The sequence below is a fragment of the Lampris incognitus genome, chromosome 14 (genome assembly GCF_029633865.1).
Source record: "Lampris incognitus isolate fLamInc1 chromosome 14, fLamInc1.hap2, whole genome shotgun sequence".
NCBI classification, from domain to species: domain Eukaryota; kingdom Metazoa; phylum Chordata; class Actinopteri; order Lampriformes; family Lampridae; genus Lampris; species Lampris incognitus.
In genome coordinates this window covers 35,679,736-35,701,623 of record NC_079224.1, presented here as the reverse complement: position 1 = coordinate 35,701,623, position 21,888 = coordinate 35,679,736, and the positions used below count along the sequence as shown (strand labels likewise).

General features: G+C 43.8%; 1 protein-coding gene across 1 annotated transcript in view; it reads left to right on the top strand.

Annotated features, from left to right (window-relative positions):
• Positions 1 to 18,220, top strand: part of mmp14b (matrix metallopeptidase 14b (membrane-inserted)) — a 36,437-nt gene extending 18,217 nt beyond the window's left edge. Inside the window, exons 2-10 of the mRNA XM_056292643.1 lie at positions 9,569 to 9,717; positions 11,097 to 11,219; positions 11,944 to 12,251; positions 13,217 to 13,378; positions 14,652 to 14,812; positions 14,900 to 15,038; positions 15,170 to 15,320; positions 16,444 to 16,559; positions 16,681 to 18,220. Of these exons, the coding sequence (XP_056148618.1) occupies positions 9,608 to 9,717; positions 11,097 to 11,219; positions 11,944 to 12,251; positions 13,217 to 13,378; positions 14,652 to 14,812; positions 14,900 to 15,038; positions 15,170 to 15,320; positions 16,444 to 16,559; positions 16,681 to 17,138 (1,728 nt within the window). The 5' untranslated portion in view covers positions 9,569 to 9,607 and the 3' untranslated portion in view covers positions 17,139 to 18,220. The remainder of the gene's footprint in view (positions 1 to 9,568; positions 9,718 to 11,096; positions 11,220 to 11,943; positions 12,252 to 13,216; positions 13,379 to 14,651; positions 14,813 to 14,899; positions 15,039 to 15,169; positions 15,321 to 16,443; positions 16,560 to 16,680) is intronic.
• The last annotated feature ends 3,668 nt before the right edge of the window (positions 18,221 to 21,888 follow it).

Below are 21,888 nucleotides of genomic sequence, written 5' to 3'. Positions count from 1 at the left end.
CTGGTGGCTCTACACAACTGGGCAAGGCGGGTTGGGGGGTTATGGGGGGGTTATGAGGTACGATGTGAAAGGACATGCAGCATTTAAGCCACAGTCAGTGGTATAAAAACACTCGCTGAAGTTTGGCCACCGAATTGTTGAACTCCAAATAACCTTTTAAATGAGGTCAGGTTTAAGGTATTCCTATTGAAGTCAAAAGCTTTGCCCACTAAAACTACATTTGCCAAGAGTGACTAATCTTTCTTTTGTTTCTTTTTTTTTCATTTTTGGGAATTCTAGTTGTCGTTTTTCAATTCATGATAGCAATATACACAAAATAACAGCACTAAATAAACAGTAAATAAAGAAAACAGATAACACGAGGAACAAAACGAAAATTCAAAACATAAATTGTAAATAGCTGCCAGACTACACATAGGAAGTTTGATGTGAAATATATCAGATCGATGAAACAAAATTTACCAAATGGCCAAAAATTTGGTCAGGCCCTATTGCAGATTATATCCAGGAAGTTCTTTGTTTATGTGGCAGGAAATGACTATGTGATATACCCACACTACACACACTGCTTCCCTCTGCATGGGCTGGCATTGTGTGTGTGTGTGTGTGTGTGTGTGTGTGTGTGTGTGTGTGTGTGTGTGTGTGTGTGTGTGTGTGTGTGTGTGTGTGTGTGTGTGTGTGTGCGTGTGCTTATGTCCTTTGTTAATTACAGGAGATTAAAATAAAACACTTAAAATGTAGGTTTGTGAGGGGATTTGTGAGAAAGAGAGGCCTGATTAACTCTGGTGGGTCATAGAGTGGCGCCAAACGTCTTCTCTGATCATTTTATTCTGCATATGGAGGCTAAATCGTCTTTCCAGCTGTGCCAGTGGAAAATAACGTAGTCAAATCCAATGACCTAGATTAGATTGTCAGGTTAAGTAGGAGGACTGTCAAGTTTCTTTTTCTACCAGTTTCTGGCTCCCAAGCAAAGATAGACTTCAAATAATGAGTTATTCTTTATTTTAGTGATTTGCTGCCTCTTGTTTTTTGCAGCATTTGTAAAACCCATGACCTTTGCATCCTGTTATTCGTATTTACGTGATTAAGAGGAATGATGGTCATGATGCCATTTTGCACAAAAAGCCACAAGTCACTATTTGGTCCCGCTATTGATTGGGTGTTTGTGTTTTAAATGAGCAGCAAATGTAATTTGGTTGTCCCTTCATGCGGTGGTCAGCAGGTTGGCAGCGTGAGACGCGGTCCACAGCCGGGGGCTGTCAGGACACAGTGGGCTTGTCACATCCTGTGGTTTGTGGTGAGGGAGGAAGTGGGCAGGGGATTCCGTCTTTGCTGTCAAAAACCACTGGTGTCTCACCAACCAGCAGATTATGACAATCCATGGAGTCACTGCAAATACGCACGCACGCACACATGCGCACGCACACACACACACACACACACACACACACACACACACACACGCTGGTCAGTTGTATGTATACAAACCTGTATATACTCACATGCACACATACTCACATGCAAACACTTTGCCATACAACGTCACTCCACTGACTCAAAAACCCAAGCTGCCACACCATGCACAGACATAGACACAGAATTACGCTCACACAGATACACACAAATGCAGACATACAAACTCACACTACATACTTAGAAATACATGTAGTATTCAACACCACACACACACACACACACACACACACACACACACACACACGCACGCACAAATTAAACATGGCATCAAGTTGGGCTCATCCAGTGCTTGGAGAGAGAAATGACAGGAGCTGAGAGGCAGATGGCAGGATGAGGGAGGACGGACAGAGACGGGGCTGTTTCAGACCAGAAAAGAAGACATTGTGCTGACAACGATGATGCAATTTGGTAATAAGACTGCTGGGCAGAAGTAATTAACCAGTTCAAAAGAACCAGGATGTTAAGTCATGGTTCTCAAACACGGGCTGCAGATGAATAAATGTCTACTTCATTTGGTTTGGTTTGGATACAAGCACAATTGACCAGGATAAGTCTCGCCCTATGGCTTTGGACCAATTCAGTCATATTGTCTTACTCTTGGGGAAGGAAGGATGGGGAGAGGAAGAAGGGTGCAGGGTATTCAAACAATGCACACCTGTGTGGTCTGAACTCAGCCTCCACAAGGAATGACAAGACGAGTACAGGAAATGAGGTAATGGACTAAGTAAATAACTCATTTCCTCTTGGTTAAGGAAGTGAAAACATTGGGCTTTTACCAAATGAGCTTATTTTCAAGTCAGCTTTTTTATTTCAAAGACAAGGTCACGCTATTGATAGCGTTGTCTTTATTCCTCAGAGACTTTGTCATCAACGTGTGTTTATCCATCCTGTGTTGTTGCTGGGTCTTGTTATTGGATGTAGAAGTGTTGTATTCATAGACGGCACACACACACACACACACGCTGAGTGGGCATCTCCATACATGTGCTTAGAGATTCCTTGCCAGCAGAGTTTGAGTGGCAGTGTATCATAGGTGTCATACCAGAGGAGAAACCATAAGGCGCAAACCACACTTCATGTGTTGAATGGGTAGTGATACAGCAGAGTTCGTTCATTCCAAATGACAGAGTCTGGTAACGCTGCAGCCTTACATTGGGGTTGCATCGCAAATATGTTGTTCTACAATTCAAGGGTGTTGCAATGCATAAAAAAGTATTCTACTTTTGTATTATTGATGCATACGAGAACTAAACTGGATGTCAAAATGACATCAAAATTTGCGACAAAGCTATACAATTATTAATAATGGAAATTACTGTAGTTTTTGCATTTGATAACATGAACCATATTTCCATCAAAGCATTTTATGGCGTTATGAAGGTGGACAGAAACACCAAAATTCGATAAAACCATTTCAATTGCTACATTTACATGGCGCCCTAAACCGTTTATAATCGGTTTAAAAACCCAAGAAGAATAAAAATGTGCCATATAAACACCTCAATCACAATAAAAAGTCCCAAACAGATTGACATTTAAATCGGCAGCAGATGGATAGTGTAAACCTTTTCATAAACCGATCAAAAGAAAAATTGTGCCATGGAAACGGCTCAACCCGATTACTGTCTGGATGCGTTTTGTTCTGCGCATGCGCATTGCCTGCTGAGTAATTTCTGGTTGTCAACTGACGGTTTGTTTTGATAGTTTGTTTCTCTGCTACCTTGGTTTTCAATTTTTAATGATTTTATGTTTGCCTGGACTGTTATATGGATTTTATCCGATCATCGATTGTTGCACGGACTTGATCGACACTGTAATCTCCGATTTGGCGCTGGATGTGGCGAGAACCGTTTGGACTCAGCCCTCAGAAGTGACTGACAGTTTTGTTTATACTACCTCGCTGAGCTTTTTGTCTGATTTCTGGAAATACAGCCTATTATTATTTAATTCATGAAAGATTCTACTTTCGCTCAGCTGTGGATACCTAGCACAGACTGGGCTTTCTTGGCTTTACTCACGATCGCCGATCCCTGCATTTGTACCGCTAGCGGATTCTGCTGCTAGCTAGCACCGGTTTGTTTTTAGCCAAAGTAGCTAGCTAGTGCTCCAAGACAGACTTTTCGCCGGGTCGTATCTCTCCAGACACTCCTGAATCTCTTGCCTGTGTCAGTCGTGGTCTGCCACTTGAGAGACTGACATCCTTCTCCTCACAAGAGTCGGCTCATGCCTTGTGAAGACTGCCAATTGCTCCAGAAGGTTAACAGAAAGCCTGTTAAAGAACTGAACATTATTGGACGCCTAGATAGTACGAAAATGAGAAATAACGACCTATTTAAACAAGTCTAAATACCAGACCCGTTGGATCACATCCACTGTAAACAGTTGAACCGAAATCTTCGATCAGAATGAAAAAATGTCCATGTAACTGCACCTACTGTGGCAAGATACTTGTTACACTCACTTGAAATGGTTTTGGGGTTTGCTGATAAAAGACTAGAATTTAGTCATATGATTGATTGGCTTTCTTCTGCTCTTCTGATGTTTAAGTACGGATATATGACATACAAGACACTTAAAAACCATGTTTATGTTTTATTCACTTAAACAGATCTGATGGAAATGTACCTAAGTTGCATTTTATTTTTTGCAAATTCAGAAAGGTTTGCTTAAAATTCACTTGTCAATTGGATGGAAAGATTCGGCGTTTATTGATATACCCAAAAAATGTAAGTGTTCACATATATCATATTCCCTCCATAATTATACTATTGGAGGGAAACTAGTTAAATATTGCCAAAATATCTGTTTGTTAAATCTCTATATAAATCTCTAAAGAAGTGTTGTACAATTCAGGGCGTCCTGTGGCCGATATTAAAGGACGTTCACCCATCTTCAAAAGATAGTGAAGCTTGTGGACTGCTCTGTGCATAAATTGTGTAAAGATAACGCAAACAAACGCACATTATGCATCACATTCGCACCACTTCTGCAAAAATTCACACGAAGAAAAAGAACAGAAGACCACTTTTAGGTGATTGCACTGAATACAACCAAAGAGAGCAATTTCATGCACACGTGTTCACGCCTAGAGTACAAAACATCCAGCTATGGGTTATAGGCGTGAACTGGGCCCAATAAATGCATTCAAAAAGTCATAATGCAGCTCTTGGACAGGGTTAGCGCATGTGGAATGAGGAGCGGTTCTGATCTCCACAGTCTGTAAGTCTCAGTTGGACTCCCATCACAGCTGACCAGAGTTTCTTTCCATTGGCCCTAAGCGAACGGAACAAATGACTCTTTTCTATTCTGAAAAGCAATCCCTCGTTCCTTCTCTTTCTCATCTCATGCAAAAAAAAATAGCACCCCATGCAGCCTCATGGACATGCATAGCAACCAGTGTTATATACATGCAGATTTTCCATTCAGAGTGAGACTCCTGACATCTACAGTATGTAGTCGAAGGAGCCACATCTCTGCCCAGATAATCTTTATCATCTTTGTTTAAGTCTAAAACAATTGAGCAACAATAGTGCTAATGATGAAATGACTTAAGGAAACCTATCCCACTGCTTTAAGTGTTAAAACAAAAAAAGGTGCCAGGTTTGATTATCGTTTCCTGTTCCACTAGAAATAAAACTCGCTGTTTCTTTCTGTTAATGCTTACTAGTTACGCAACCTATTAGTGTGGTTAAAAATAGCCCAGGTTGGTGATGAATGAGACTTTGTCATGCTACTTACAGGGACCCATGGAGAGGTGTAAGATCCCTTAAAGTTGAAACAAGGGTTCGATTTTAACTGTTCGGCTGCAGCCTTTTGACAGACAGGACTAGGACTTTGTAAAATGCTGACTTATGGGAGATGGAAGAGTTGCTATGTTTTCACTGATGGATGCATCCGAGTTTAAAACCAAAGTACCAACTCAGGAAACTTAAAACTTATTTTTGTAAATCAAGATTAACGACATTTTGTGAGACACAAATGCACTTTTAGTAGATTTGTGTTACACTTCTTCTTGTTTGCTATTGTTCATTTTCACAAGCAGTGTTAAAAGTACACTAATAAGCATTAAAGTGTTCACAAACACTGGCTACCCTGACACGACTCTTTACGAGTCTTTATTACGTCCGGCTGGTCGGACTTTTCTTCCGTCTTCTCTCCCTCTCTCTGTGCACACTCTTTCCACCTCGTGGATTTGCTGTACAGTCACAAAGTGAGTCTTTATGTGATCCAGAGGAGCTGCATGGCGAGTCAGGACAGCCCCAGAAGAGGACTCGATGCAGGAAAGTCTAAACACTAGGACCTCCAGGAGAGAGAGAGAGAGAGAGAGAGAGAGAGAGAGAGAGAGAGAGAGAGAGAGAGAGAGAGGGAGAGAGAGAGGGAGAGGGAGGAGAGAGGAGAGAGGAGGAGAGAGAGAGAGAGAAGGAGAGAGAGGAGAGAGAGAGAGAGAGAGAGAGAGAGAGAGAGAGAGAGAGAGAGAGAGAGAGAGAGAGAGAGAGAGAGAGAGAGAGAGAGAGAGAGAATTCCATAAGCTGCCATTCATTCCTGTTCAAATCACACATATTTTGATGAGGTTGGAAAGGCATCAAGGCTTTCCATACAAGTATAAAGTATAGATCGATAGATAGATTTGTTGCCACAGCCTGTATCTCTCTCTCTCTCTCTCTCTCTCTCTCTCTCTCTCTCTCTCTCTCTCTCTCTCTCTCTCTTCTCTCTCTCTCTCTCTCTCTCTCTCTCTCTCTCTCTCTCTCTATATATATATATATACATAAAATCCAGTGAGTCAAGTAAATTCTTTATGAGACAGTACAAGCCTGTTTAGTGCCATAAGCAATCATCAGCTGATGAAGTGCGCGATGCACGAAACAGGCTTGTACTGCAAATGTATTACAACTTTTTTTTCCTGTGTCTGTGTTGATATTTCGCTCCTCATTAGTTGAGCATTTATAACAACACCATTGATGGTTTCAGAAAAAACGGTAAATACATATATATGTATATACACACACACACACATATATATATATATATATATATATATATATATATATGTATGAGTCATCACATGTCATCTAGTCATACAGTCATACAGTCATGTTATGCTCATAAAACTGATGCACATATTCACACATGTTGGGATAGAGTGTTCAAACTAATCCAAGCCATGCAAATTCACATTTGAAAAGATCACGTATGTTTTAGTGGAAAAGTTAAGTTTGACATTTCCAGTATCAGACGCACATTACAAAAAAAAAAAAAATGCAGAAGCAGAACAGCAAAACAAGATGGAGGAAATCTCCTTCTCTTCATTGGGATTTGGGTTTATTTTTGGCCATCAAACAGATATGATGATAACTGAGCAACTCCTCATACTAAGCTCTGGGTGTGGTTGTTGATGAGTATTTACTCTCAAGTCTCTGGGTTTTCTGTGACAGAGAAAGACGAAGGAGAGAAAGAGAAGGAGGAGGGCAGTAGGGAGAGCGAGAGAGAGAAGCGAGGGGGGGGGGCGTAGGGGGAGAGTTTGACTTTGAGGTTTGGATGTCGATGAGAAAGAAATTCCCTGTAAAATTACTGACTGACACTGCTGTTTGACCGGAGACACCCCCTTACAACCCCCCCCTCTACTCAGTCTCTCCTTATCGCTCCTTCTTGGCTTTCGCTGCTCTCAACTATATAGCCTCAGATTTGTTTTCCTCTCTTGATTCAAAGTGGGATAGAAGAAACTGGCAGCATGTAGATCCTGGCACAGGTCCAGATGTCAAACCAGTACCAGTAGAATAGGTCTGGAGGGGAAAGGCAGGTCAGGTTTAGACCTGGAGATCTGGGACAGGTGTCCATGCAAGAGCAGAAGGAAACATGTGCTTAAATCCTTTAGTGACATATTGGTGAAATCCTATTCGAAGTGGATAATTGGCAGTGGCAACGGTGGCAGTACTAAAACACAAATAAGTTGCCAATGTGAAACTTCAGTGTGGAAACAGCGGTTAATCTGTAACACACAGGGAATTTCCCTGCTTGGTTTCTGTCTGACGGGGCATTTGTCGAAACATGAGCCCTATTTGTTTGAAGCCATTTTGGTTTGCATGTGCCCCAGTTATTTTTTGTTATAATCATGTTGACCGTTGTTTCAATCGTCAAAAGGTCTAGCTGGATGCTGCTGGGGAGCAAAACGTTGGTGGCTAAATAGTTTGGTATTTAGTCATTGTTGAGAGTGCAGCCAAGCAATTGAAATGATGTTGCTTTAAGCCGGCCAAATGATAGGAAAACCTGGAAAGACGTTATTCCAGAGTTTGTTCTCTCCGTCAGTGTGGAATGTGTTTTTAATAGTTACCCCGCTGCAAAGACAACCTACCAGCAAGACATGTTGCCGTAGATGAACCTGTTATTCTTTCATGGAGTTTAAGACTTACGCTGATGAGTCAAAACATTATGACCACCTGCCTAATGTTGGCCCTCTGTGTGCTGCCAAAACAGGGCCAGGCCACCAAGGCATGGATTCCACAAGATCCCTGAAGGTGTTCTGTGATATCTTTCCATCCATTATCCAAACCGCTTATCCCAATTTGGGTCACGGGATGCTGGAGCCTATCCCAGCAGTCATTGGGCGGCAGGCAGGGAGACACCCTGGACAGGCCGCCAGTTCATCACAGGGCCAACACATTCACACCGAGGGACAATTTAGTATGGCGGATTCACCTGACCTACATGTCTTTGGACTGTGCAAGGAAACCCACACAGACATGGGGAGAACATGCAAACTCCACACAGTGGACGACCTGGGATGACACCCAAGGTTGGACAACCCGGGGGCTTGAACCCAGGACCTTCTTGCTGTGAGTCGACTGCGCCAACCACTGCGCCACTGTGCTGCCCCTATTCTGTGATATCTGGCACCAAAAAATTAACAGCAGATCCTTCAAGTCCTGTAAGTTGCGAGGTGGAGCCGACGAGGATCGGACTTGTCGGTCCAGCACATCCCACAGATATCCAATCGAATTGAAATCTGGAGAATTTGGAGACCAGGACAACACTTTGAACACTTCATCATATTCCTCATATTCCATCATAAACCACGGTGTGCAATGTGGCAGGGAGCATCATCCTGCAGAAAGAGGCCACTGCCATCAGGGAATGCCATTTCTATGAAGGGGTGTACCTGGTCTGCAATGGTAGGTGGCACGTGTCAAACTGACATCCCCATGAATGTCTGGACCCAAGGTTTCCCAGCAGAACATTGCTCAGAGCATCATACTCCCTCCACCACCTTGTCCTCTTCTCACAGTGATCTAAAAGAAAACGGGACTCGTCGGACCAGGTGACCTTCTTCCAGTGCTCCAAGGTGCAGCTCCAACACTCACGTGCCCATTGTAGGTGCTTTCGACGATGGACAGGTGTCATCATGGGCACTCTGACTGGTCTGCAGCTACGCAGCCCCTACTGCAGCAGGATGCGATGCACGTGTGTTGTGAGACATTTCTTCCATAACCATCATTAAAATTTTGTGTGACTTTCTGTCAGTTTGGACCAAACGGGATAGCCTTTGCACTTGCTCAGCGATGAGCCTTGGGCGCCCAATACCCTGTTGCCGGGAGCAGCCCACAAGCCTTGCCGTTTCAGAGATGCTCTTACCCAGTCGTCTGGCCATAGCAATTTGGCCATTGTCAAAGTCACTCAGGTCTTTACTCCTGCCCATTTCTCCTGCATCCAACACATTGACTACGAGAACTGATTGTTCGCTTACCACCTAATCCACCCAGACCTTGACATGTGCCTTTGCTTGGAGATGATCAACATTATTCAGTTCGCCTGTGTGTGGTCATAATGTTTTGGCTCATCAGTGTATGTATCTATGGTTAAATAGACTTAATTGTAATTCCATCTACATCATAAAAAAATGTTCCTGTTGACTGTTTGGGGATAAAATTCAGTCAATCGAGACAAAAAAATATTTCTGCAGTATCTGTATCTGACATTAATGGGTTTTTTTTCCTATACCCATACAAACTAGGGGCAATCTACCTGTCTTGCATATTTCAGTATTTCTTTTCACACACATTATTAATCTGAACTGTCTGCCTGTGCCTTTGTTCTTCAGTCATGGCTGCAGCAGTATGGCTACCTGCCACCGGGCGACATGAGGACCCACGCCCTCCGATCCCCCAAGTCTATCTCTGCCGCCATCTCCGCCATGCAGCGCTTCTACGGTCTCACCGTCACCGGCTCCATCGACGCCAACACCATTGAGTAAGATTGCACACGGTTTGCAGAGAGTTTTGCTGGTCTACGCATTTTGCTGGTGTATGGTTCCGTGTCTTGCTCATGGGCACGCTGACTTTGACAGAGGGTTTTTGCAAGACCTCAAATCAGTTGTGAGGGTTGAACCCAGAACCTTCCATCGTGATGGACAGGTTTGCCTAAGCTGTTGACCCTTTGCTTGACTTGAATACTAGACTATATATATAATAAAGATATGATAAATATTAAAGATATGGCAGCTCTGACTAGACAGATACTGATTATTCATGCACATAGACAGATTACCCAGACAGACAATAATCTTACACACCTAGACACAAATTATACAGACATGCAGACACAGATTATTCATTCATATATATAGATTATACATATCACACGGATAAAGACTGTACATACATGGGGGCGTCCAGGTAGCGTAGCGGTCTATTCCGTTGCCTACCAACATGGGGATCACCGGTTTGAATCCCTGTGTTACCTCCGGCTTGGTCGGGCATCCCTACAGACACAATTGGCCGTGTCTGCGGGTGGGAAGCCTGATGTGGGTATGTGTCCTGGTCGCAGCACTAGCGCCTCCTCTGGTCAGTCGGGGCACCTGTTTGAAGGGGGAGGGGGAACTGGGGAGAATAGCGTGATCCTCCCACGTGCTATGTCCTCCTGTTGAAACTCCTCATTGTCAGGTGAAAAGAAGCGGCTGGTGACTCCACATATATCAGAGAAAGCATGTGGTGGTCTGCAGCCCTCCCTGGATCGGCGGAGGGGTTGGAGCGGCGAGTGGGACAGCTCGGAAGAGTGGGATAATTGGCCAAGTACAATTGGGGAGAAAAACTGGGATGGGGGGGGATTGTACATGCATAGTTTACATGCACACACACAGGTACAGATTATACACACAAATGTAAATTATACACACACAGACATGGAAATCATTTAAGCAGCAAAACATGCTAAAATGAAAAAATGTCTTTTACACATTCCTCTAAGCCAATTACCCATGCCCTAATGTTGCGTTATCTCACAATGTCTGCAAAAAAAATCACAAATTTTAACACTTGCATTCTTGCATTTTTCTATCACCTCGCATTTCTTCTTGTTCCTATGCAAATACTTTCTGTCTTGCTCAGGCCATTGTGTTCTTGCATGCATGCATAGATTCAATTCAAACCAATATCAAAATATTATATCAGCTATCTATATCAATATCGCCTATCTATGCATCCTCCCACCATATGAAAAGAAGAAATGTCTTTCATTACAAAGTTTCACACACATTTCCTTTCCAGACATGGTGAAATAGGGAGCAGTAGGTCAGGAGGAAGACATTTTTCCGTCTGTTCTGACCCAAGCGTGTCTTGTGTGTATTGCAGGGCCATGAAACGACCACGCTGCGGCGTGCCGGATAAGTTTGGTGCCGAACTGAAGAGCAACCTGAGGAAGAAACGCTACGCCATCCAGGGCCTCAAGTGGAAAAAGAGAGACATCACCTTCTCGTAAATCAACCACTTTCTCACACAACGAGGCTTATTTCTTAAATGGAGATGAGTGACTAAAAATGAAAAACAGAACAAAACAAAAAAAAGAGTCTGCTGATGACCCGTGGGGTGATACACAGCCACCACATTATGACCGAATCCCAGAAATCCCCACTGAATGCTTCTGCTAGATTTTTACATTTTTGCCTTTTTTTCTTTTTAATAAAATGATTATCCCTTAGGGGAAATAAAATGGTCACAGCAGCTGTGAGAGAGTCAAGTTACAGAAAGAGGGCAAAGAGAAAAATAGTTTAGAGTAAAATAAATAAAATAAAAAGGTTCTCCCAGAAAAAAAATTACAGTATATATAAGCCAATATGAGCAAGTGTATAGAGTATAGGGACAAAGTGTATGGACAATATGAACAAAAAGTACAGAATGTACAGTTTATGACAGTACACTGACAATAATAAAGATGTAACAGTAATAAGCCAAGATACAGTATAAACAGTGGCAAGACATATGTACAGTATGTAACAGTAGAATGATAAAAATGTACTAGATGTAAAAATAATGACTTAAAGTACAGGATAAACCAGTAGAACTGACATAGTGCACAGAATGCACCTGTAATGTGAATGTGCAAAGTTGTACTTGTGTGTGTGTGGGGGGGGCGGGAGGATGTGGGTTTTTTCCTGTTTGTCCGACCCCTTATCCTTCCTTTTCTGCTCCCATTATGCAGCATACAGAACTACACCCCTAAAGTGGGTGAGTATGAAACCCATGAGGCCATCAGGAGGGCCTTCAAGGTGTGGGAGAGCGTCACCCCTCTGCGTTTCCGGGAAATCCCGTACAGCTACATACGGGACAAAGTGGAGGAGTTTGCCGACATCATGCTGATCTTCGCCGAGGGTTTCCATGGAGACAGCAGCCCCTTCGATGGCGAAGGGGGCTTCCTGGCACATGCCTACTTCCCCGGCAATGGAATCGGGGGAGACACGCACTTTGACGCCGCCGAGCCCTGGACGATTGGAAACCAGGATTTGTTAGGTGAGTGGCGGCATGATGCTCAAGAGTTTTTGTTTTTTTTAATCGATAATGATCCCCGCCTGCTGCCCTATGACTGCTGGGATAGCCTCCAGCATCCCGTGACCTTGAGAGCAGGATAAGCAGTTTGGATGATGGATGGATGATTCATTTTCATCTTCATGTCAGGAGCTGAAAAGGTGAAACGTTTTTGACCTCCCACGCTTTGCTTTTAGGCAGTCAGGAATCCCATTTTTGTGGTTTTGGGAAAATTACCAAAACAACAGGTCCCAACTTGCATAAATCTGTTTGTATGTGTGAGGGAATGTTGATGTGGGAGAGGTGAAGCGGTTTTATTTTAAGAGAGCGCTAGATTGTGATTTTGCTGTGTCAGCTTCTCACATGATCCACAGTTATTTTGTTTGTGCGTGTTTGTAAAACTGCAGATTTCACTTTATTTCATTTATTAGATGGTTGGTGTTCACACAGGGATCCCACATGTCCTGGAAACTTACTGACTAGTTTTCCAGGCATGAAAAACACCTAGAAAACGATAAAACTGAAGAAATGATCTGGAAATATTCTTGAGGTCATGGATAATTGTACTGTTTGGTGGTTGTAAAATTGTTTTTTCACCTGCTGAAATGGGGTATTTTTAGCATGATTCTTAGCTGAAAACACATTTTAACCCGTTAAGATTGTGTTTGAAGTTTGGGCAGTGTGTTCAATGACCGGATAAAAACCACTGAAGCTTCCACTAATAGTTAATTCTGAATAATATGGCATTCTGTGAGCAACAGCTATCACTATCCAAGCAAAACTCGGTGAAAATGTCCTTGTAAAGTCCTTAAAATTATTCCCGAAAATGAGAAGGAACCCTATGGCAGCTCATAAACCAAGTAAATTTAGGGTAAAAGTGATATAATTGAGTTTTATGTTATCTTTTTGCTGTGATGTCATAGTGTATATATATATCTTACCTGTTCCAGGAAATGACGTGTTCCTGGTTGCCGTCCATGAGCTGGGCCACGCGTTGGGTCTTGAACATTCAAATGACCCCTCAGCAATCATGGCTCCTTTCTACCAGTGGATGGACACGGAGAACTTCCAGCTCCCTGATGATGACCGCCGAGGAATCCAGCAGCTTTATGGTCAGTCTTCACAAGGACCGATTTCTGAAGAGATGGAGGGGGGAAATGAATTCAGTGCAAAATCATGTTACTAGCCTGTGACCATTTTAAAGGTCCCATGAAGTGAAAAATGTATTTTCATTCTTGTTACCACTTTTATCTGCCCTCAGTTTATATCTATTTATAAACCTAGACTCTAGAAATTCACAAAAAAGAAAATTGTTTTAGTTTTGTGTTTATAAGAAAAATGTTTTTTCCTTCCTAACAAAATACTTTTTTTTAGTTGCGTCATCCTGCACTTGCAGGCATACACTGACAACATTGTCTGCTGAATGAATGGGAGTCAGATTGAGAGAAAACAAGCGATCTTCTAAACCAAATTAAAACTAGCCAATGGCAAATAAATATCCACATTCCTCTGAAAATGCCTGCCTGTGGAGGCATCTGGGTGGCGTGGCAGTCTGTTCCGTTGCCTACCAACACAGGGATCGCCGGTTCGAATCCTGGTGTTACCTCCGGCTTGGTCGGGCGTCCCTACAGACACGATTAGCTGTGTCTGCAGGTGGAAAGCCAGATGTGAGTATGTGTCCTGGCTACCCGCACTAGTGCCTCCTCTGGTAGGTTGGGGCACCTGTTCAGGGGAGAGGGGGAACTGGGGGGAATAGCGTGATCCTGCTACGCACTACGTCCCCCTGGTGAGACTCCTCACTGTCAGGTGAAAAGAAGTGGCTGGGGACTCCACATGTATCGGAGGAGGCATGTGGTAGTCTGCAGCCCTCCCCGGATCTTCGCTGTCAGTCAAATCACTCTCCCTCGCCTCAGTAAATACCACCCGATTGTTCTGTTTCATTCAAATATACGTCAAATCACGGAAGTTTCTAGTGCTCTGAATGCCATTTTATGCGACCTTTAATTATCTCTACATCTTTGAACGTTTGAATTTGAATTGTTTGAATGTTTGCGCAGGGAAGCATTCTCATAATCTTGTTTGTAACACGTGGGACTTGAATTAATGCGTTTTTGTATTATTTCAGTTTTCACGTTTTACTGTAGATACGAGGGGAGATAAAAGGGGAGCCTTGAAAAAATGATGATATTGAATCACAATATTTATTATAACACGATATTTGGCCAATTCCAATATGCATCAAATCAAAGCTAAAATATCACTGTAATATCAAATCAGGCTGTAGCTGCTGATTCCCAGCCAAGGTACTGAACCCAATACTGAACCCAACAACCAAGCTGTGAAGATTTGATCATCGTTCATTTTCTCTTCAAAAATCTCCACCAGGATCTGGTTCGGGCCCCGAGCCTCCTCCTGTGACGCCGCGCAACCCTTACCACAGCCCACCGCCCACCCACTCGCCAGACCGGCCCCGCTTTGGACCCAACATCTGTGAGGGACACTTTGACACCATCGCCATCCTCCGAGGCGAAATGTTCGTCTTCAAGGTAGGTGTACCTGCGGTTGCTGTAAGACGTGTGACTTGACATTTGGTTTTGTTGTAAAATGAATCTTTTTTTTCTCCCCTCGTTCAGGATAAGTGGTTCTGGCGAGTGCGTCACAACCAGGTTCTGGATGGATACCCTATGCCAATTGGCCATTTCTGGAGAGGCCTGCCCACGCATATCAATGCTGCTTTCGAAAGGGAAGATGGGAAGTTTGCCTTCTTCAAAGGTAATTCTTGTTTTAATGTCTCGAAACCTTGCCTTTCTTTCCTTTATTGAGACATGTGTTCACCAAGCTCTCTTAGGTAATCTCCCTCTCTCTCCCACCCCGTCTGGTATCGCTCTTTTCTTTCTCTTTAGATAACAGATACTGGGTGTTTAGTGAATCCAATCTGGATTCCGGATATCCTAAGAATCTGAAGGAAATGGGTACCGGGCTTCCCAAAGACCGAATAGACGCTGCCCTCTTCTACACTCCCACTGGACAGACGTACTACTTCAGAGGAAACAAGTCAGTCATGCTCACTCTTTCTCTGTGTGTGTGTTTGTGTGTGTGTGTGTGTGTGTGTGTGTGTGGTATGTGTTTATTTGAACATCAAACAACCTAAGTATTTCTTTGCCTCAGTGACTCAATCGAACCGAAATGTGTACATGAACAAGTCAAGTAAAAGACGTAATAGTTGAACTCAGCCAGTTGTTTTCTCTTACAAACATGTGTTTTTGGTTAATTAACAGTAATGATGGCATGGCTCTGTGGAAAAATTTGAATCAGTGGTTGTGACGCATGTTCTCTTAGCTGGTAGTCCAATCTGCTTTATCAAAGCAAGTTAAACAACAAGTTTCAAGAGTGTGTTCTCAAAACCATTGAGTTGTGGTTGCGCTTGGCTCAACTCTAGTAAATAACTTCGCGCTCTGTCTTTATGAGGTGTTTTTATCTGTGTCGAATCCATACTGGCAGTCTTTTTGAGAATCTCAGTTGCCATTGTGCCTACTGGGTCAATTTAGTGCTACCCTGCTTAAAGTCGAACTGTAATCAGGTTTAACTTTTTATGTCTAAAACCCTAAACATTCAGTAACCATTTATTTTTATCTGTAAAGGACTCATGTGTTTTTTTCACCTTAATCCATAATTGTTCTCAGTTGTCTCGAGCGCTGTGAGGGAGTGGTCTGGTCCTCATTAATATTCATGAGCTGACCTTTGAGTGACAAGTACAAGCAAGGGTTGGTGGTAAATGGTGGGCGTGGTTTCATATTTTGATACTTTGATCTGATTGGCTGTATGTAGATGAGTGTTTCTGACAACATGAATATTAGAAGAAAAAAAGATCGGCCAAGAGAAGCCGAACTAGGGGGGACTCTTTCAAAAAGAGAAAAATAGAAAAACGGAATTCTACCTATCTTTTTAGTAGAAAGAGACATAAAATACGTGTTGATTTAAGTAATAAGTGATGTTGGAAAATATTAGTGTTTCAGTTTTGATCTGACTTTAAATCCAGTGAAAGCATACATGCCTCACTCAGTGAAGTCCTTTTTCTTTTTGCATCTTATCTCTTCCTCATTGTTCATCCTTTTTTCTTTACATGTCCACTTTCTCACTGTCTCCTTTCTTTGTCTCTCCATCATGCTCTGTCCAGATATTATCGGTTCAGTGAAGAGACACGGAGTGTTGACAATGGCTACCCCAAATCCATTAGTGTATGGCAAGGAGTGCCCGAAAACATCAAGTCAGCCTTCATGAGCAAAGACCAGGGTAAGAGTGGTGCTGCATGTCTCTGCTTATGTTCTATCGGGTGATGGCGATACGACATCAAGCTCTCAACACATTGTAAATAGAATTTTATGTTCAATATTTTCCTTGTTTCACTCCCCAGCATACACTTACTTCTACAAAGCCAACAAGTACTGGAAGTTCAACAACCAGATGATGCGGGTGGAGCCGGGCTACCCCAAGTCGGCGCTCCGAGACTGGATGGGCTGCCCCAACGAAGACCCCAAGACCGATGGAGGAAAAGGCGGAGGCGGACAGGACAAGGACAAGGATAAGAACAAGGGCAAGGACAGGGAGCCCGAGGACAAGGACAGAACTAGAGATAGAGAGAGGGACAGAGAGAGGGACCGAGAGGTAGAGAAGGAGGAGGATACAGAGGTGATTATCATCGAGGTGGACAAGACCGGAGCGAGTGGCGGCGGAGGTGCGGCAGCTGTGGTGGTGCCCCTGCTCCTCCTGGTGTGTGTGATTGTCACGCTGGCAGCTCTGGTGTTTTTCCGAAGGTATGGCACCCCACGCCGGCTCCTCTACTGCCAACGATCTCTACTGGACAAGGTGTAGAAGGTAGAGGAAAGAGAGAGCGAGAGAGAGAGTAAGAAATAGGGGAGAGAAGGAAAAAGAGAAAGTGTCGGCTTGAAATTAGATGTGAGGAAAAATGTTGAGGGCAAAAAGAGAGAGATAAAATAGAAAGCACTGAGGAAGAGAGAGAGAGAGCTGAAGAGAGAGCGAGATTTACATGACATGTTAAGAAACTCCTACCACTGCCAAACAAAACATTGAAGAGATTCCTTTTGCTTTCTCTTAACCACTTCATCCCTCTATTTACTTGTTTTTTTTTTTATTCTTCCTATCTGCCTCGCTCGCTCTCTCTCTTGCTCTCTCTCTCGCTCTCTCTCTCTCTCTCTTTTTGTGGTTGTTGACGCCAGCTCATCGCTGTTTGGTTTAGGCTTTTTAAATGTTGTATCTTTAGTTTTGTCAGTGGTCAGTGTTCGTGTCCTTAACGCATTTCAGCGTTCAGCATCTTCAGTCGCCCATTTTCTAGCATGATTTCTTAGTGTAAGCATATTAAAACGGCGTGTCGGTTGTTATCACTACCCTCTTGTTACCATGCACCCACACATGCGTCCACACACACACGCACGCACGCACGCACGCACGCACACACACACACACACACACACATGCACACACAAACAAAAAGAAAACTACAGTGATATAGTCATTATGTCTATTAGAATAAGGCAACTTACACAACATTGTGTCAGTTGTTATTACTGCCCTCTTGTTGGCGTGCACCCACACATGCGTACACACAAACACACACGTATACACATGCACAAACACAAAAAACTACAGTGGCATACACACTGTGTTTTTAGGAAACCAACCTGACCGAGCCAGTATCAATCCTACAAGGGAAAGGAAGCATTAGACTGCAGTCTTAGGAAGCATGACAAGCCCTCCTATCAGAGTCCAGCGATAAAAATGTCTTTTTTCCCTCCTATCTGTGTCTTCGATGATTATTATTATCAATGATATTGTCATTATTATTATGACTATTACTATTGTTGTTGTTGTCCTCCGTGTATAGAATGTGTTTTTGTACATTGTCATTAAAACGTCCTGCTGGACAGTGACATACAGTTTCTAAAGTGGCCTTAATTTTATATTTTGGGGACAGTGAATGGGACCGGGGTATGTTTTCTTGATACTTGATTGTTTTTTTTCTAAATCCACCTCGAATGAAAATAAATTGAAAACCTGAAAATGACTCATGTTTGTCATTGTACTTGTTTACATTTTCCTTACCATGGTGCTGTGTCCTCTGCCGCGGGTCAGAGGTCATCACAACGATAACGATACTAATACTGATGATGATGATGATGATCAAGCTTTCTCACTTAGATTGTTCCTTTGTCTTTTTCCCTTTTTTTACTTTTCGTACAAAATAAAGTAATTTAAAAAATAATCCTGACTTTGATTTTCACTAGATTAATCTTTCTTTCCATCTTTCCTGCACTCTTTCCGCTGAAACTAACGTTCACCTACTTTAAAGAGATGTAGCGAATTCAGGGGGGCAGCCGGGAACCGCCGCGGCCGGGATGCGAACCCGGGTCTCCCGCACCACGGGCCCACGGGCGACTATGTTAACCAGTCGCCCGTTAGCCAATGGGCTGGCGAGTTTAGTCATTCGTGATCGTTACACTACCCCCCCCCCCTTCGGGAAGCAGCAAATCAGCTCCCTCAAGCCTCTGGACGCACGGGTTTCCGATGGCTTCACCATCCCACTTCTGACACCAATGTAGAGAATTCGGGGTGGGGGGGGGCAGACCGGAACCGCCACAGCCGGGACGCGAACCCGGGTCTCCCGCACCGCGGGCGACTACGTTAACCAGTCGACTAAAGGGTCCGACCCGTTAACCAACTGGCTAGCGAGTCTACTCATTCATGATGGTTACAGAGCACTATCACCGCTCGCCAAACTGGCCGCGTCGCGCACCTTTCTTATTTTTGAAACAATGGCCAGAAACACCATCCTGGGACGTGGACCCTTAGACAGGGGAAGTAGTTGGTTGGAAATGGTCTCCGGTTAGCGAGGGCGTTAACGTTGCATGTTTGGCGTATAGGTGGACTATATACTGCACACCTATGGCAGAGTCCAACCATCAGGGAAGATATAGCGAATTCAGGGGGCAGCCGGGACACAAACCCGGGTCGACTGCGCTAACCAGTCAACTAAAGGGTCCGACCCGTTAGCCAAGGGGCTAGCGAGTCTACACATCCTTGGTCGTTACAATATTTTGGCCGATTTATCACAGGAAATGCCATGATTATCATATTTGTGCACACATGTAAAGACTTCCACCAGATTTCCTCAGTGTCTGACATCAAAACAAAGTGATATATTTCGGTTTTTCACTCAAAGATGTCGAAGTGTGCAGTTCCTCTTCAAGAATGCAGTTATGTGCAAGTGATCTATGACTTGAAAGCACAGCGAAACCAAGCCTGTGTTTTTTTCCATGTTTTCTGACTCACCTTATAGCCCTCACCTCGGCGTCATACAGCTCTGGTAAGTCTCTGTCCAGGCTTCCCCCGTCTCCCTGGACCTCCAGGTTTCCTTCTAACCCAACTAATCCACTCCACATCGCTGGAGCTGCACAGCTGGCAGGCCCGAAACTGTGTCGGAAAATGCAGCTCGTATCCAAGGCTTAAGTAGAAACAGTGATGAAGAGGACTGTGTAAACCCACAGCTACACACAGAAGGAAAACACATCTCAGATATGGAGGAAAGGGTTTGGGCGCATGCACGCGTGTGCTCGTAAGCATGTATTTGCAGCTGTATTGGCGACAATTTTGCACTCTGATGTGAATATGCATGTACATTTGTGTGCTGTGATCAAAAAAACCTGCGATTAAACAGAAAGTTGGTGCATTTTAACTGCACCAACTTCCAAAAATTCCAAAAATAAACGTTCGCTTATATTAGTACCTGACATCAGGATGAGCGGGAGAGATGAGGAAAATGGGGCTAGTCACTGTATAATAGGCTCATGTTATGATTACAGCGACGGGCTTTAAGGCAATTTAGTTGATGAGGTATTTTCCTATTGTGCTGGAATGATTTAGGTCGCCCATTTGTTTCCATTTTGCTTGGGGCAGTGTGTGTTTGCATGGTGGAGTGCGGGGGGGGGGAGTCACGAGGTTCATGGGGAGGAGGAGGAGGAGGAGGAGGAGGAGGAGGGTTAAGTCACATTTTGGAAGTCAGAGATGGAGGAGAATTCCATGAACAACATCTGGAATTCCGACTGCATCTGAAAGCCAGATGCACAGCAGGACACTGGGGGGGGGGCTCGACTTTGGGGTCCGTGTCTGATAGTTTATTTTAGCTTCGTAAAGGTCGAAGCCCGCATCTCGCATGGAAATCATTTCCCTTTTTGGAGATGTTTTTTCACTGCTTTCAGCATTTTTTCTGTTTTGTGTGTGTGTGTGTGTGTGTGTGTGTGTGTGTGTGCGCGCGCGCGTGTGTGTGTGCGTAAGCGCATGAATCAGTGAGAAGTGTCAACTTCTGCGTCTGCTTTCTTCCCTCTATTCATCTCTATGACCGGTATACATGTGTCTGACATTTAGCAGTCGTGTCACTCTGTTGTCGGTGTTCAGGGTTTCCCGGCTCATTCCGCAGGAAAACAAACAAAAAAAGCAGCTACAGCATATTCTTCCCTTCCCTACACCCACCCTCCTCCTCCACGCACGCACACGGGCGCGCGCCTTCTTTTCTCTTCTCTGTGTAACTGGAGAGCTTTCGTCATTGTCTGTTAAATGACTCACTTTTTTTCACCGAGCCCAACAATGTACAGTACATTATTAATACCTTGGCCTCCTCCAGCCAGTTCCGCTCTTGTCCCTCTCTCTTCACCTAAAAAAAAAGTTTCTCATATTTCGACCCAGATGCCAATGTGCTGTATTAATTGTTTTCTAATCTGACTTTATTCTATGAGAGCTGCACTAGGGCGTGCCAGTACGCGTGCTCTGCAACAGGCCATTCATCCCGCCACGCACGCGTCCATTAACTGCGTTGCTCTTCCCAAGTGCCTCGTATCAAACCATTTCAACACAGCGTGCATTACGTGCGACCCTCCCAAGTGTGTATTACTTCTGCTAAAACCGACGGTGTTTGCGTGCGTCGTTTTGCTCTTGCGTCAGTCGAGCCAAATGACATAATTACGCGAGAAACCCGAGCGATAATTCATTAACTTGGAAGTTGAGCGGCAAGCTCGTGCGCCTGGTAGCGATGATGCGGGGGATGATGGAGCAGGGCAGTTCTTAAGGAAGCTGGTATGTGGCTATATAGGTTACACATGTTTTCAATTTCAACCAGAGAGGGCTCTGCCACATCCTGCGCCGAGCACCGATACAGCGAACAAGAAGAGAGGGCTCGCTATGATCTGTCCTCAATGTTATACACACACACACACACACACACACACACACACACACACACACACACACACACACACACACACACACACGCAGACTCAGACGTGCACACATGTAACACACAAACATAAAACATAGAGACGACATTCATTTCTTTTCATATATGTATGTATGTATGTATGTATGTATGTATGTATGTATGTATGTATGTATGTATGTATGTATGTATGTATGTATGTATATACGGGTCTTTATTCTATGCACAACTGATTGTCTACAACAGGCCCCTGTTCTTTTTTTAGAGAGGAATGGAGGGAATAAATACCTGATACGTCTGTCACAATACGTCTCTGCCTGTGTGTTACTATTCCACACA